The sequence below is a fragment of the Scleropages formosus genome, chromosome 5 (assembly GCF_900964775.1).
Source record: "Scleropages formosus chromosome 5, fSclFor1.1, whole genome shotgun sequence".
Taxonomy (NCBI): Eukaryota; Metazoa; Chordata; class Actinopteri; order Osteoglossiformes; family Osteoglossidae; genus Scleropages; species Scleropages formosus.
The window spans coordinates 35026371-35040850 of record NC_041810.1 but is presented as its reverse complement, the minus strand read 5'-3'; the positions used below and the strand labels follow the sequence as shown (position 1 = coordinate 35040850).

At 41.0% G+C, this 14480-nt stretch overlaps 1 protein-coding gene across 1 annotated transcript in view; it reads left to right on the top strand.

Moving 5' to 3' along the window:
* The first annotated feature begins 2675 nt into the window (after positions 1-2675).
* pepd (peptidase D) overlaps positions 2676-14480 on the top strand; it is a 41698-nt gene continuing 29893 nt past the window's right edge. Inside the window, exons 1-4 of the mRNA XM_018734401.2 lie at positions 2676-2731; positions 5748-5931; positions 7749-7876; positions 10150-10213. Coding sequence (XP_018589917.1) covers positions 2715-2731; positions 5748-5931; positions 7749-7876; positions 10150-10213 — 393 coding nt within the window. The 5' untranslated portion in view covers positions 2676-2714. The remainder of the gene's footprint in view (positions 2732-5747; positions 5932-7748; positions 7877-10149; positions 10214-14480) is intronic.

Genomic DNA, 14480 nt, shown 5'->3' with positions numbered 1-14480 from the left:
AATGCAGCACTCAAGTCCAGTAACAGAACAATAGAGATCTCACCAGCATCAGAGAAGATGAGAATATCATTAACAACACTGTAAGCGCCATTTCAGTGCTGTGACCAGTGCGGAAACTAGACTGAAATTTTTCAAAGATATTATGATGATTAAGATATTTTACAATTTACTATTTCTGTTGTGGGGGTGTGGTGGCGCAGTGGGTTGGACCACAGTTCTGCTCTCCAGTGGGTCTGGGGTTCGAGTCCTGCTTGGGGTGCCTTGTGGCGGACTGGTGTCCCGTCCTGGGTGTGTCCCCTTCCCCTTCCGGCCTTATGCCCTGTGCTGCCGGGTAGGCTCTGGTTCCCTGCAACCCTGTATGGGACAAGTAGTTCTGAAAGTGTGTGTGTGTGTGTGTGTGTGTGTGTATTTCTGTTGTAAGTGTGTTCTATCTGCATGTAAGGTTAGCTTATCTCAGGGAAGATATACTTGGAGGCATAATGAAGTGTTAAGATCCTTGGCATGCTTGTTGGAGAACAAGTGGGTTGAAGTTAATTCACTCCTGCAGTATGGAAGAAATAAGCTTATTTCTCTTGTGGGGGAGGGGGAGAATGTTATAAGTCACGCGCGTGGTCGTGGTGATACGAGTTTTAAATGGGGGGAGGTGCGTGACTGGAAGTTGGTAGCGGATGTGGGAAAACAGCTGCAGATGCCGCAGTGCATTGCGATCACGGCTTTGAGACCCGATATTGTGCTGTACTCTGAGGATGCATAGATAGTGTACTTCATTGAATTAACAATACCCTTCGAAGACTCATTGGAAGATGCCTTTGAGAGGAAGAAATTGAAGTACACTGAGTTGGCTGGTGAGGTGAGGGAGCGAGGCTGGCAGTGCGTTATTAGACCAGTGGAGATCGGTACTAGAGGGTTTGTTGCAAAATCAACCACGTCGCTACTGTTGGAGTTTGGTTTTAGGGGTCAGTCGTTAAGAGCAGCCATTAAAGGCTTGTCAGAGGTAGCAGAAAGATCCAGTCAGTGGTTGTGGATGAGAAGGCACCAGGGTGTTTGGGGGAAGCACACTTGAGTGGGGAGTACTCGCCTAGGTGAACATCAATGGTTTGAGTTTTTTTGTCACCTCCATATGCTGATGTGGTGTATTGGTTGGTTGTTGGTAGTTGGGGTGGGTTTCTTTCTTTTTTTTTTTTTTTTTTTTTTTTGTGGGTGGAGTCGCTGGGATGGCACTGTGGGCATGGAGGGGGGTGGGTCTGGGACGCCAGATCTCGCCGTTGAGCCTTCTGGAGGTGTCGTGGGCTCAATTCAATGAAACATCAACGAAGGAAGGTGCCCACTTGACAACCCCAACGAAGTGCATGCGGTGGCTCCCGGCAAGGAGGATGGTGTTTGCCCATGATGTGGGCTGGTTCTTGTGAAGGGAATCGTTTGGTGGGGTTTTGGGAGGGATGGAATATTGCGGCGTGGTTGGTTTGTGTCTAGCCCCCCTTGATTTTGGCACGAGGGGTTGAACATCTTTCCCTGTATATTATTGTATGTTGTAAGGGGGTGCGGTGGCGTAGTGGGTTGGCCCACAGTCTTGTTCTCCCGTGGGTCTTTGGTTCAAGTCCCGCTTGGGGTGCCTTGCGACAGACTGGCATCCCATCCTGGATGTGTCCCCTCCCCTTATGCCCTGTGTTACCGAGTTGGCTCCGCGACCCCATATGGGACAAGCGGTTCTGAAAATGTGTGTGTGTATTTCTATTGTATCGATTATTTTTTCTTTTTTACAAGTTTTTACCATTGCTCAGTGAGTGTCTAATAGTCATGCAATAATATATTCTATCAAGCAACACACCAACCATACTTTATACAATACAGTCCTTGTGCAGTAGCAGGGCAGCTCATAGTGTAGGCGATAGAACTGTTGCTGCCTTTGGACCCAAAGGTTGCAGGTTCAATCCTGTTTACAATGTTGTTTCCTGGAGCAGGTTGCTTACCATAAACAGATAGTTCCAGTACAATTACCCAATTTTATAAATGAATAAATACTTGTATGTAACTTCACTTTGTTTGTAAGTTGCCTTAGAGGAAAGTGTTACCTAAATGAGTAAAGCCGCCAAATGTTTATTTCTTTAACCCTTAAATAAATATCAGTTAAACACAATATCACATCCTGCTACCACACTCCGAGTTCAGAACATAGATAACGTACAATATGTTGACCACTATTAGAATAGAACATGCATAGCCTAATGCACTCTTCTGAAGTAAACTATTTTTTTAAAGTTTGAGATTAAAAAATGTATAGGTATACGTACTTTAAATTTTACAGTAATAACTTAGGGCCAAGAAAATATAACAAAATATATGCTAAAGATACTTTGGAAGGTAAAAAAAAAAATAAAACAGAGCTATTTTCATTATTCATGGAAGCCAGGGGTCCCTCCTCTACGATGCTGATCTCTACTGTAACTGCAAAGAATTTGTATATATATATACCCCATTTGGCACGACTTTCAGACACAAAAGTAAATTTATCACATATAAAACAAACATACTGCCAGATGTGCAAGAAAATAAGTGTTCGTGCCAGGGTTAACTGCTGACACACACTTCGTACTCCGGTCTCCAAAATCTCCTCCTCGCTCTCAAGATGCGCCTCCCATCGTGGCGTGCCACTTTAAAAAGGCGGGCGAGGGCGCGTGCTTGGATCATATGATCTATCAGTCTCCAGGGGCAAGATGGCGTCTCGTGCAGAGTGAGTTGCCGTCGCGAAGCGTCTGTTATCCTGGAAACGCAGGCTCGTCCGAGTTTGAAATAATAGTCGTATTCTGTTCAGGGAAATGACATGGCGCGTGCAGATCAACAGTAGTACCAGCTAGGGGTGCCTCGTGTCCTGCGTAGCAGTACTGATTTTAAATTTAACTAAGCCTTAGGGTTCTTTGTTTTCAGGAGATAGCTGCTGTGTGGAAGAAGCGCGGTTTCTGTGATTTCATTTTCTTTAGTTAAAATGTCCAATGAATTGTTACGAGGAAACGAAGCGCTCTGTCGCGGTGTGGAAAGGAAATGTTTTGGCTCACTGTCTGCTTACGTGTCAGTCAGAGCACGACTGTCTGCAGGAGTTCAGTTTCTAACTCCGCGAATTCACACTGACACTCCCACTCTGTAGTAATTTTTTCCAAGTTGCTTTGGAGCTGTCTGTGTTGAAGCGGCTTAACTGCTTTATTTCTAATAATATTGAGAAATCTATATAGCACCTTTTGTACAAATTTTGCAGTTCATGGTGTTTCAGAACAACAGGTTAACTAAAGGAACTAAAAAAAAAATCAAGAACATAACATTAATACACTTAATGTTAAAAAGCAGATTAAATTTAATTGGGTGTTTTTTGGGCAGCTTTTGAAAGGTAACTGCAGAATCTGCCCCTGTGATACATACTGGGATTTTGCACCATAATTTCAGTGCACTCTATACAGGCAGCACTGGTAGCACCAGGGCGGCAGGTGGTGTCATGATTAGAGTTGCTGCCTTTACACCCAGAGTTCACAGGTTCAGGTCTCACCTCCAGCTGTAGCTCCTTTGAGCAAAGTACTTGCCCTCAGTTGCTCTAGTAAGATTACCCAGCTATGTGAATAATTGTAGTTTAAAATTGTTAGTTGCTTTGAAGAAAAACATTAACTAAGCAAATGTTTTTATGACAGAAAGCTGCCTCTGCACTTGTGTAATTTTATAAATGTGCAGTAGATCTGAGAGCAGAGCTCAGACTATACTGTACAGCTCTGAAAGGCTCTATGAACGAGCTCTGCCAATTGCCTTAAGGCTCTGTAACCTAGTGCAGTCTCCAGATGTGCTCTAAAGCTCACAGGTAATACTCAGTTTTGTAAGTACAGCTGTTGTATGATCTCTTTGTGTTTTAGTCATTCTGCACAATCAGTGAGAGTTTTGGAAGGGTAGCATAAAGATCTTAAAAATAATCCAGCCTGGGTCATCTTCCAAGCATTGAACAGTGACAAAAATTAGACAGTAGGGTAATTGTTACTGTATCAGTTCAGGACCTGCAGTCACTTTAAGATGTCAAGTTATATGTCACATTACTGCATGGTGAAATAATTTTCTGACCTTTGTACACAGATGCTGTGGATTATACAGTTTTTGATAAACTACATTTGCTTTGTAATGTCACATAGATTTATGGTGTGAGATATGGCTGCCTTGGACTTTGGAACCATCATGGTCCTTCTGGAATATTGTAGCCTTCAGACTGGCTCTGATTTTGCAAAGATGGGAAGGCCCTTTGTACTCATTTAGAAATTAAAAGGGTTAATTGGGATGGTGAAAAACATTCTGAAGCTTACCTTGGTGGTGTTCTTGGGCAACATTAGTAATTTGATTTTAAAGCTTTGGTGTTTCTTGATGGTGTTAATTGTCAGCTGCCTCATGTGACTTTTGACCTTTGGTAGAAGATTGATGGTCTAAATCAGGAGTTCCAGCAAGACATTAGTTATGTCATGATGGCAGATGATTTTGTCGATCTTCTGATTAACTGTAGAAACAGGCAAACTAGAAAAAGGGAGGTTTATTGGGGGGGGACTCTGGACCCAGGCTTAAATCCCATCTTTGGCTGTTGTGCAAGGCACTTAATGTTAAATTGCTACAGTATAAATCATCTAGCTGTATGAACTGGAAAATAAGTAAATATGGCCTGAAATTGTAAATTGTTTTGGAGGGAAATGTCAGCTAAAGGAGTAAATCTAAATGAACCATTTTGAGTGGCTATATACAGTAAAGCGAATAACCTAGAGTTTGTTTCCTACACCCAACTTATCCCTGCAGATTTTCCTCCCAGCTGTGCCAGGTACCTGAAGAGCTGTCATATCACATCTGACATGATGCCATTCTTAAGTACATCCCTTGTTTTTTAAGGAACTTGTCATTTCAGCCATGTGATTTGAGTTGTTTTCCTGCCAGAGCAGAGAGAAATTTAAGACTGAACTTTATTTACGAACCAGAAGACAGAAGTTGGATTGAGAAAGAAGTGTGATTAAAAATAGTATTTGTTGTTCTTGCCTCTATTCCAAATGTAGACTCCAGAACAGTGTCTGAGACCCAAGTAATAAATATGGTGACATGTGGCAGTTGTCCTTAGGACTATATAAGCCAGTGTAGACTGTAACCTTCTGCAACAGGGTACCATCTGAAGAGAATCCTGAAAACTCTAATAAACCATTTTTAAAGCTTGTATGTATCCCTTATGGGAATGCCAGAGAACCCAGAGTTGTTCTTATGATATCCTACTGTCTGTGTGCTGCAGTTTGGAAAAGGTAAAGGCTTAAGACCAAGCTGGGACATGAAAATAATATAAGGTTAATGGAATGGCCAAAGTAAGTTGCATATTTTGTAAAATGAGGCTACTTAAAGTACAGAAAAACTGTACATAATTTATTGCAGGTAGATATTTGGTATACAAAGAAAGGTTGGTGGCAAGTGCTAGATTCACTGTTAATATCTAGTGCCTGCCATCAACCACTGTGATGAGGAATTCGTTGCCATAATCTTCTGAACAATTAAAATAAAAAAATGTGTGTATGCAGTATGTATAATACATAATTTTTAAATATGAGAAATGGCTGATGCTGCACCTTACTCTCAGACTGTGTGTTTCTCATTGATGGCTGTGTGTGCTCCATGATATCTGATGTCTGTAGATCAGGGGTTGGGTCAGTGCAGTTGGCCATGGGGACAAAGGTGTGACATGGCTTGCTGTCTCCCTGCAGTCCCGTGTACTGGCTGGGCAAGAACACGCTGCGGGTGTCGGCAGCACTTTTTGCTGAGAATCGCCGGCGTCTCTGCGATGCACTAAAGGCCAAGGCTGATCTACTGCCCCGATCCGTGGTGCTGTTGCAGGGGGGCGAGCAGCATCAGAGGTACTGCACTGACACCGATGTCCTTTTCCGGCAGGTATGGGCACTGGGCGCCGACTCGCCTGTTCCCTCATCGTATTCTTTTGCCTTTCTCTTAGTTTTTTAAGGGTCTAAATGCCACGACATTACATTTTATTCATTATAAAACTGGATATTTTACTGGCGTCTCAGGTAGTACCCTCCTGTGCAAAGGGTTAAAGCAGTCCAAGTAGCTTAACACTGTAAGTGGTGGAATGGAGACGTGTCAAATGTCTTGACAAGCTACTTTGCAACAACATGGCTGTTGAGGTTTTGGCTCCTTCAGCAAAATGAGAACAAGAGTCTGATTACTGTGGTTAATCAGTTTCTGTAGCAGCCTTTTTTTTTTTTTTTTTTTTTTTTTTTTTTTTGTATCTGCTGACCAGCTGTAAAAAGAACAAACACAGAGGAAGTTCCTACAGAAGGCTTCTTCTAGAGGCGTCACACTTGAGAAGCAACAGTTGGAATCTGTTTGGGGATAGTGTCTCAGTGATGTGTTAGATTTTAGCCAGTTGTCTATGTGATCGTGGCCAGACATTCCAGTGCATAAAATATAATTTTTTAAAAATATTTTCCACAACTGGGGGGGGGAAAAAGGTAATAGGTGAAATTAAATATGTATTTTAAAAAAATCTTTTCAAGCATACAGCTCAGTAAAAACGTTGTTTTGGGCATTGCATACCAGTTGGAGAGTCTTGTTCTTTGCATCAGCCTCTACCCTCTCATTAACACCATCAATAATTATTCTCCTGAATAGTAGGATATTGAGTGGAATGAAAGACAATTTAAAATATAGTTGCAAAATTTTTAAAAATTTCAGTGTTTCTAGTGATTTGCAAGCATGCATGAAAATCTTCAGAGGAAAAGTGTCAGCTAAATTAATGCACCTTACAAAGTTAAACTAATCTGATTTACCCATTTATACAGCTGGGCAATTTTACTGTGTCAGTTCAGGGTAAGTACATTAAACATGGGCATTACAGCAGGAGGTGGCATTTGAACCTCAAGTGCAAAGGCAGCACTTCTAACCACTATGCTACCTGCTGTCCCATTAAATGTAATTTTTTTTTTTAAATTTACTAACCCTTCTATCTAAATTAACTTACTTGTTTGTTCCAGCTTTAGATGCACAACAGAAAATATTTTATTAAAACAATTTATTCATCTATAAAAATAGTGCTATCATGTTTAAGTGATTGGGAGGGAGATCATTTCTGTATGTCAGATATGTGATTGTTCAGTCGCATTATGAAACCTTCCCCCCCTTCCCTCCAGTCTGGTCATGTGAGGAAGAGCTGCAGCGGAATTGAACCAGTAGTACCTTTTGAGAAACATTTTGATCCTCAATGTGTCACTGAATGTTCATGTGGATAAGTATGCACATTTATTTTGATGATGATAAGAAAAGCCAAAGGCTGTAGTAACTGAAATAGTGAGGTAACAAAACAATGATGATAAACTGCTATTGCTCAATTAAATGTCATGCTCTGGAGAGAGTTGAAGCAGTATCATAGCACTGTCTTGTAGCAGTGCGTGCACGTGACCACTTCTCCATTCTCAGTCCCAGTACACTTTTGTCTGCCTTTGCCTGTTGCAGCAGCTTGTTTTGGAGTGTATTAATCATCATCATGCCCTGAAACTTCCCTTCTGCTCTACAGTTACAGCTTTGTTTGATTGACTGGTCACTAGCTCTGTTTTCTGTAATTGCATACTTTCTGTGTGAAAGAAGGATGCTGTGTGTGCATGTGATGAATGACCCAGCGGACACTCAGCATAAACAGCTGTGTGTGGAATAAAAAAACGTGAGCGCTCAACCTGTTTGCCTCTGTCCTGCAGGAATCCTTCTTCCACTGGGCCTTCGGGGTGACTGAGGCCGACTGCTACGGAGCCATCGATGTGGATACCAGACGGTCCATCCTCTTTGTGCCAAAACTGCCAGAGAGCTACGCTACCTGGATGGGAAAGTATGTTGAAATTATGACTTTTCCCTGCAAATACAATCGGTCCTCGGTTTAGAATGGGAACGGGGAGCCGGTAGCACAGCGGGTTTGGCTGGGGCCTGTTGTGTGGTGGGTCTGGGGTTCGAGTCCTGCTTGGGGGGCCTTGTGGCAGACTGGCGTCCCGTGTGTCCGTGTCCGTGTCCTTCCCACCTTGCCCCGCGTTGCTGGGTTAGGCTCTGGTTCACTGCAACCCTGCTTGGGACAAGCAGTTGTAGACTGTGTGACTGTGTTTATGAAGGGGTTCCATTCCTGACAACAGTTGAAAATCACTTTATATAAACCATAAGAGTATATATACAACAAACATGAATGTTACTTTGTATTACAGGGCTTTGTTTTTCTGCTAATTTCACACAGTATTCATGTCAAAATAATACCAATATAAAATAAGTACAGTGCAGAGTGGTAATGGATTTACAAGTGAAAATATATTTAACTTTTTATTTTCTGCACCAACAGAACATTTTAATTAAGTAACTTGAAGGGAATGGAAAACAGTTTTGTAAGTAAAACACAATCACTCCTAGACACTCAAATTCAGACTGAGACCTAAACAGTAAGAAATGGGAGCAGCCCATGTTATCATACAGCAAATGGAGCAGTCGTCCGTAGACGTTACGACTAAACATGGGGAATCAAAAATAATATGATGAGGTTAATGGGAAGGCCATCGTAAGCTGCATATGTTGTAAGTGGAGGACCACCTGTATTCCTCGCTTAGATTCAAGGCACACTGGTCAAAAAGCATTAGTGAAGCTCTGGAGCTGTGAAATCAGTCTTATTCAATCAGGGTAATAAGTTACTGTCAGCTCAAAATAATGTTGTAACAAAGAAACTGCATGCCTTGCACAAAGGTGTTTGCTAAATAAATAATGGTTAATAGCAATGGAATACACACCTGGAATAGACTGCAGGAAGTCGCCAGAAAAAGAGGCTTGTTTTCATTCAGGTTCTGCAGAGAATGTTTGCGGCTGCTTGTATTTATTTCAGAGCGACTTCTGGCATGCAGCATAGCCGCTTCTTGTTTCAGGTGGGGGTTGAGGGGACCCTTAATGTATGTTTTGTGTTCCACTTGAGGTGCTGCTGATCTGGGGTATGATGCACTGCTTGCTGTGGGTGTTTTTAGCTGAGAAGTTAAACCAGAGGAATATAGCAAGATACTCACTAAAGTAGAAGCTTTTGATTAGTATCTTGCTGTTTAATGAACTAAGGATCAAGTGCATATAGGATGCTTCATACTGTCACAAGTTTTTACTTCTGTTAGAAAAATTGGTCTTCAGCCCCTGTGCTTTATACAGTGCTAATGAGTTAATTTGAAGAGGACTTGTTTAATGATTGTATGTGATGACAACAGAAAAAAAAAACATTTTCAGTGGCCACTTATCACAGCAGTTGGAAAGGGGAAAGTTTTAAACATAGCTTAGATATTTCAGACTTTTATTTACAGTGATGTGGGAAGGTAAGTAATTTAGGGAACCTTGTTTAATATTTTTTGTACTTTCTGCACTGTGAGGAGCTGAACAGGTGCAAGTGTCTTTCCTGTACCTTCTGTGCGGTGACTTTGCAGTCCAGATATGCATGTGGGTGCCGTGCAGCATGCAACGTACAGGGCCTTGATGTTGCATCTAATAAAAGTATTGTGTAGAAAGTTTTCAGAAGGCACAAAAGTTCTAAGTTTCTATTACTTTTTTGTTGACTGTAATACCTGACATATGTTAAATATGAGAGTGTGTAATGAGCTCCAAATCTTGACACATCAGAGGATGCGTTTACCTTTAACAGCTCCTGTAAAAAGCTATATCACTGGTAACAAAAAGAATGACTTCACTGTCTATTTCATGGTGTTTTATTTTCCTCCCCTCAGTTTTTAACCTTTTTTGTTACCAGAATGTTTTGTAAGTAATCACTGCATTAATGAAGTTTAATGATAAGCATCTGCTAAATGATTAAACTTTTCTTCAAAGCATCCTATGATTGGTTATCCTTTATCAAGTGTGATTTAGTGTTGGGTACACTGCAGTAAACTCCACAGTCTTTCTACCATGTATACAGCAGAGCAATGTAAGATGTTTCTAACAGATTTTTGTAATGCTCTGTTGCCAAGTGCATATGAGCTTTGTGGCTTGATGACTGCTGTGGATGTGTACACTAAATGCCATGACTTACCTGGGGGAGGCAATCACTGGGATTCTAAAGAGCCCTTTTTTTTAATTGAAGTGTTGAATGTGTGTTGACAGGATTCATCCTCGGGAGCACTTCAAGGAGAAGTATGGGGTGGATGAAGTGCAGTACACCTCTGAGGTGAGTGTGCGTGCGTGCGTGCGTGCGTGCGCCCATAATGACTTTATTTGACCTTATCCTTGGCTGTGTGTCAGTTTTGAGACCAAGTGGGTTTACTTTTGGTAATCCTTTATGGGGTGCTGGTTGACAGTCTGCCACACAGTTGCTGATGCTCTCATTCTGTTTTATACTTTGTCTGTCCCATGTGTGCACATGTACATTTTCCTTAACCCCTGTGGTTGAACTCAAATGATTAAGACAGGCATTAAGGAAAATGCCATGTTTTAAAGTTTTGAATCTCTTTACACATTCTGTACAGGTGTTTCATTTAGTTAAAGCCAAATACTGAATGATTTGATGTAAATACAAAATAATCTTTAGGTAGCTTTTTCTGTTCCAGCAGATCAAATGTTATGTAGTCACTTCGTGAAATGGGATACACTTTTACTGTTGCACTGGGTATGTGTATCTGTTGTTAAAATAAAACACAATCATTATGTGCATTTCTCCCTTCTGCCACAACTTCCACCTTCCTGGGTCTCCATAAGAGGTCAATCTCAGGTGTGGTCTCCTATGGAGGGCAGAACAGACAGATCCTTGTAGTCAAAGGTCACATTGCCTCAATGGTAGTCAGCAGGGGGTTCCAGGAAGGACATGTGTGTTAAACATTTGTCTCATTACCAGTTTTAGGTTGCTATTAATGTATAGCCATCTGATAATGTCACCCAACAAGGTGAAATTGTTCCTTGAAATCAGCCCTTGACTGAATTAATCTTTTATGGCAAATATTTTTCCTGGATGAAAAATGTCATCTAAAATTTAAAAAAAAGTTTTTAATCAGTGATAGCAACATATGTAGTAATTTTGGTAATATTATTTATAGTTTACAGTTTATTATACTTTCAATTATTCATTCATTTTCAAAAACTGCTTGTCCAGTCCAGGGTTGAGGTGATCCAGAGTCTCCCTCACAAGCACTGGGTTTACACATGGGTAATGATACACAAGATAAAGACATTGCCATAATTTTGCTCACTGATGTTTGATACAAAAAAATAAAAGTTCCTGGTGTTGCTGCAATGCAAGTGACCACTATGGTGTCCTGTTCCTTGAATTAACACACTTCACAATGATTTAAATAATTTAATGGTTATAGTTTATAATGAACAGTATTCATACAAGGACTTAATGCACTGGTGTTCAGTTCCTGTCTGCTGTAATGCCATGATCAAGGTACTTACCCTAACTTGATGCAGTAAAATTACTTGGCTGTATAAATGGGTAACTTGTAAGTATCTTAAGACTAAGTTGATTGGGGGGGGGAAAGGTGGCTAAATGTTGAATTTACTGGTTCAGTTGTGAAATTTGACATTACTTGATCAATGTGATTGAGATTGTCAATATGACTTATACTAATCAGTGTGTTTATATAAGGTTTCAAGTTTGTCATAGATACAAGTACCATGTACATGTATCATGAAAATCTTCCTGAATGCTTATCCACAGACTATGGGCAAGGACAATAGTAATACTGCACAAACAAAAGTGTCAATGACAGTAAATAATAGCAATGACAGCAATGACAATAAATAATGGTAACAGTAGTACCAATAATGGTAACAGAGAACTCAGAACAAGAGAATATCATTAACTGAATTTGTATTTTCTGTTGTAAATGTTTCCATGAGTTTATTCCATGTTTACTTTGTTGCTGTTGTGCTGTGTAATCGAACTGTGATGGTCTTGTGTGTCGGGATTACTGTGTCCTGTTGAGTGCATGTGTTGTACTGCCAGTTGTGACTTAGTCAGGATCCTGCAAAGCACATTTAGGGAAGTAAAATTAAAATTACTCTTTAATGTGCAAATATGTTGAAGTACTGAATTTCTAAGCCTGTTGAGTGATAGGGTATAATTATTTCTACAAAAGTTGAGGCTTGTATTGAGGGATTAGTGTAGTTAATAAAATAACACCAAGTAGAATAAATTAATAGTAATCCCTTGTAGGCATTGCTATTTGCACTCAGGACCAGCCGGTATTTTGTTTTTCACACGTAAATGACACCTTCCTATGCCTGTCGTGTAAAATTTTTAATTTGTTTTGGAGAGACTAGTCACACTATGTTGATCTTCCTCAGGTGGATTGCTTCTCCTCACAGACCTGTTAGTTTAGTGTGTATTATTATTCTGTTTGTGTCACTGTCCTTCCTTTTCTGGCTGTCTACTGGTATTATTATTATTACCGTTTGTCATTGCTATTAGCATTACTCACTCTCATTGTTTTGTTTGTAGAGTATTTGTATTGTCTCTGTCTTGTCCATAGTCTGTGGAGAAGCATTCAAGAAGAATTTCATGGTACTTGTACCTATGACAAACTTGAACTTACATGCTGTACTCGGGCATATACAGCGGGGAAAAGTCCATCCTACTAGGTACATACAATATAGAAGATGGACCCCAGTCATTGTGTTTCTTTGACTCATTCCAGCGTGGTGTTTGGGAAAGCCACTGATGTGGAAAAACTAGGCAGAGATGAGAAACAGACTGAGACACCGTGGAAAGTGTCAGGTTGCCAACCCTAACCCTACCTGTCAGTTTGTATAAAGCAGCTATTTGTAGAACAGCAGAAGATAACCAGGAACAGATGCATTCATCTTCCTTTTAGCTCCTTCCCCTTTTCCACACTCAAGCTGAGTATGTAGCACACTTTGCAGTGGAACATGCCAGGTGGCTCTCGTGCTGCAGTTTCATAGGCTTTCTGTTGGAACCTCTCTGCTGTTTACATTTGTTTATATATCTCACACTGTTTATCTGCTGCTCCAAGTGACTTGGTGTTGATACTCCCCGCCCCCCCCTTCAGTTATCCAGCAGGGATATTTTTGTTGTATCAGTTCAGAGTAAGTACCTTGTTCATGGGTACTACAGCTGACAGAAAGATTCAAACCTGGATCTTTCAAATGCAAGACAGCGACTCCAACCACTACACCACCTGCTGCCCCACTGCATTGGTCCTTTTTGCAGCTGCAGCCCCTTGACGTGGCTTCTGCCTGCAAAAGATCCAATAGTTATTCTTTCTGTGGTCTAGACATTATATCGACATGCTCTGTTGTAGACTCAATGTTTAAGGCAGGTGTTGTGTCTATGTAGCCACATGCACTGATTATTTTTAACTGCTTTTATAGCTTGTATCTGACAAGGTACAGATCAAGCTGCACAGGTCGGTCCTGAGTGGTAGGACTTGTAACCCTTGTTGTTTCACTTTGAAACCGAAGACATTAGCAGAGGCTTTCCTCCAATGTGACTTCTAATGGACACTACGTAGTGTCAGCCCACACCTTACTCACCCAAGGTGACTTATAATGCTAGATACACTACTTGCTACAAGTCACTCATCCATACATGAGTGAAACACGGTCACTCCCACACTATGGGTGACTTAGTAACCAATCTAACTGAACAGCCTATCTTTGGAATATGGGAGGAAACCGGAGCACCTAGAGGAAACCCACAGAACATGCAAACTCCACGCAGACTAAGCGGGGTTTTAACCCATGTCCTTTGTGGGTTCGACAGAGGGCGTGGGTTCCTCTCGCACGCAGGTGCTGAGACAGCAGCACCTCCTCAGGTGTTACGTAGGAAGATATTGCTCAGCAAGAAGAAATCGCTATGAATTTGTGACTTGAACAAGTAAATTTAATTTGCATTGGTATAGAGGTGGGAAAAACACACAGCCAACTGGAATTACATTTTGAGGTGAAATGCCTGAGTAAACATGTAAGTCTTTAGTCTGGATTTGAAGATGGATACAGACGGGGCATTTCTGACAGTAACTGCTAGAGTATTCCACAGTTAGGTGTTCTATAGCTAAAGGTGTGACCTCCTACTGAGGTCTTATTGATCACAGGTACTTTAGGACAGGTAACCTGCATTCAGTGAAGGAAGATATCCTGGGATATAAGAATCAATCTCACAAAGTTAAGCTAGAGCAATGCCATATACTGCCTTATAGGTCAACAGTAGTGTGAGGGTATGGACGACGGATGGAAGCAGCAGTGGAGAATTGAAGTAGTGGACCAAAAGGTTTATTTTCCTTTACTAAAAAGTATTCTTCAAAACACATAAACCCTCAACCAAATACAAAACAAACATCAAGTTATGAAGAACATGAGGCCTATAAGCCATGGGCTTAGCCCTTATATCAACATTAATGCATAACTCTCCTATTCACTGCATGAGAGTAACTACATAAGTTTGTATCAAACTCCCTCACTAGTGCGCTAATACAAACCTA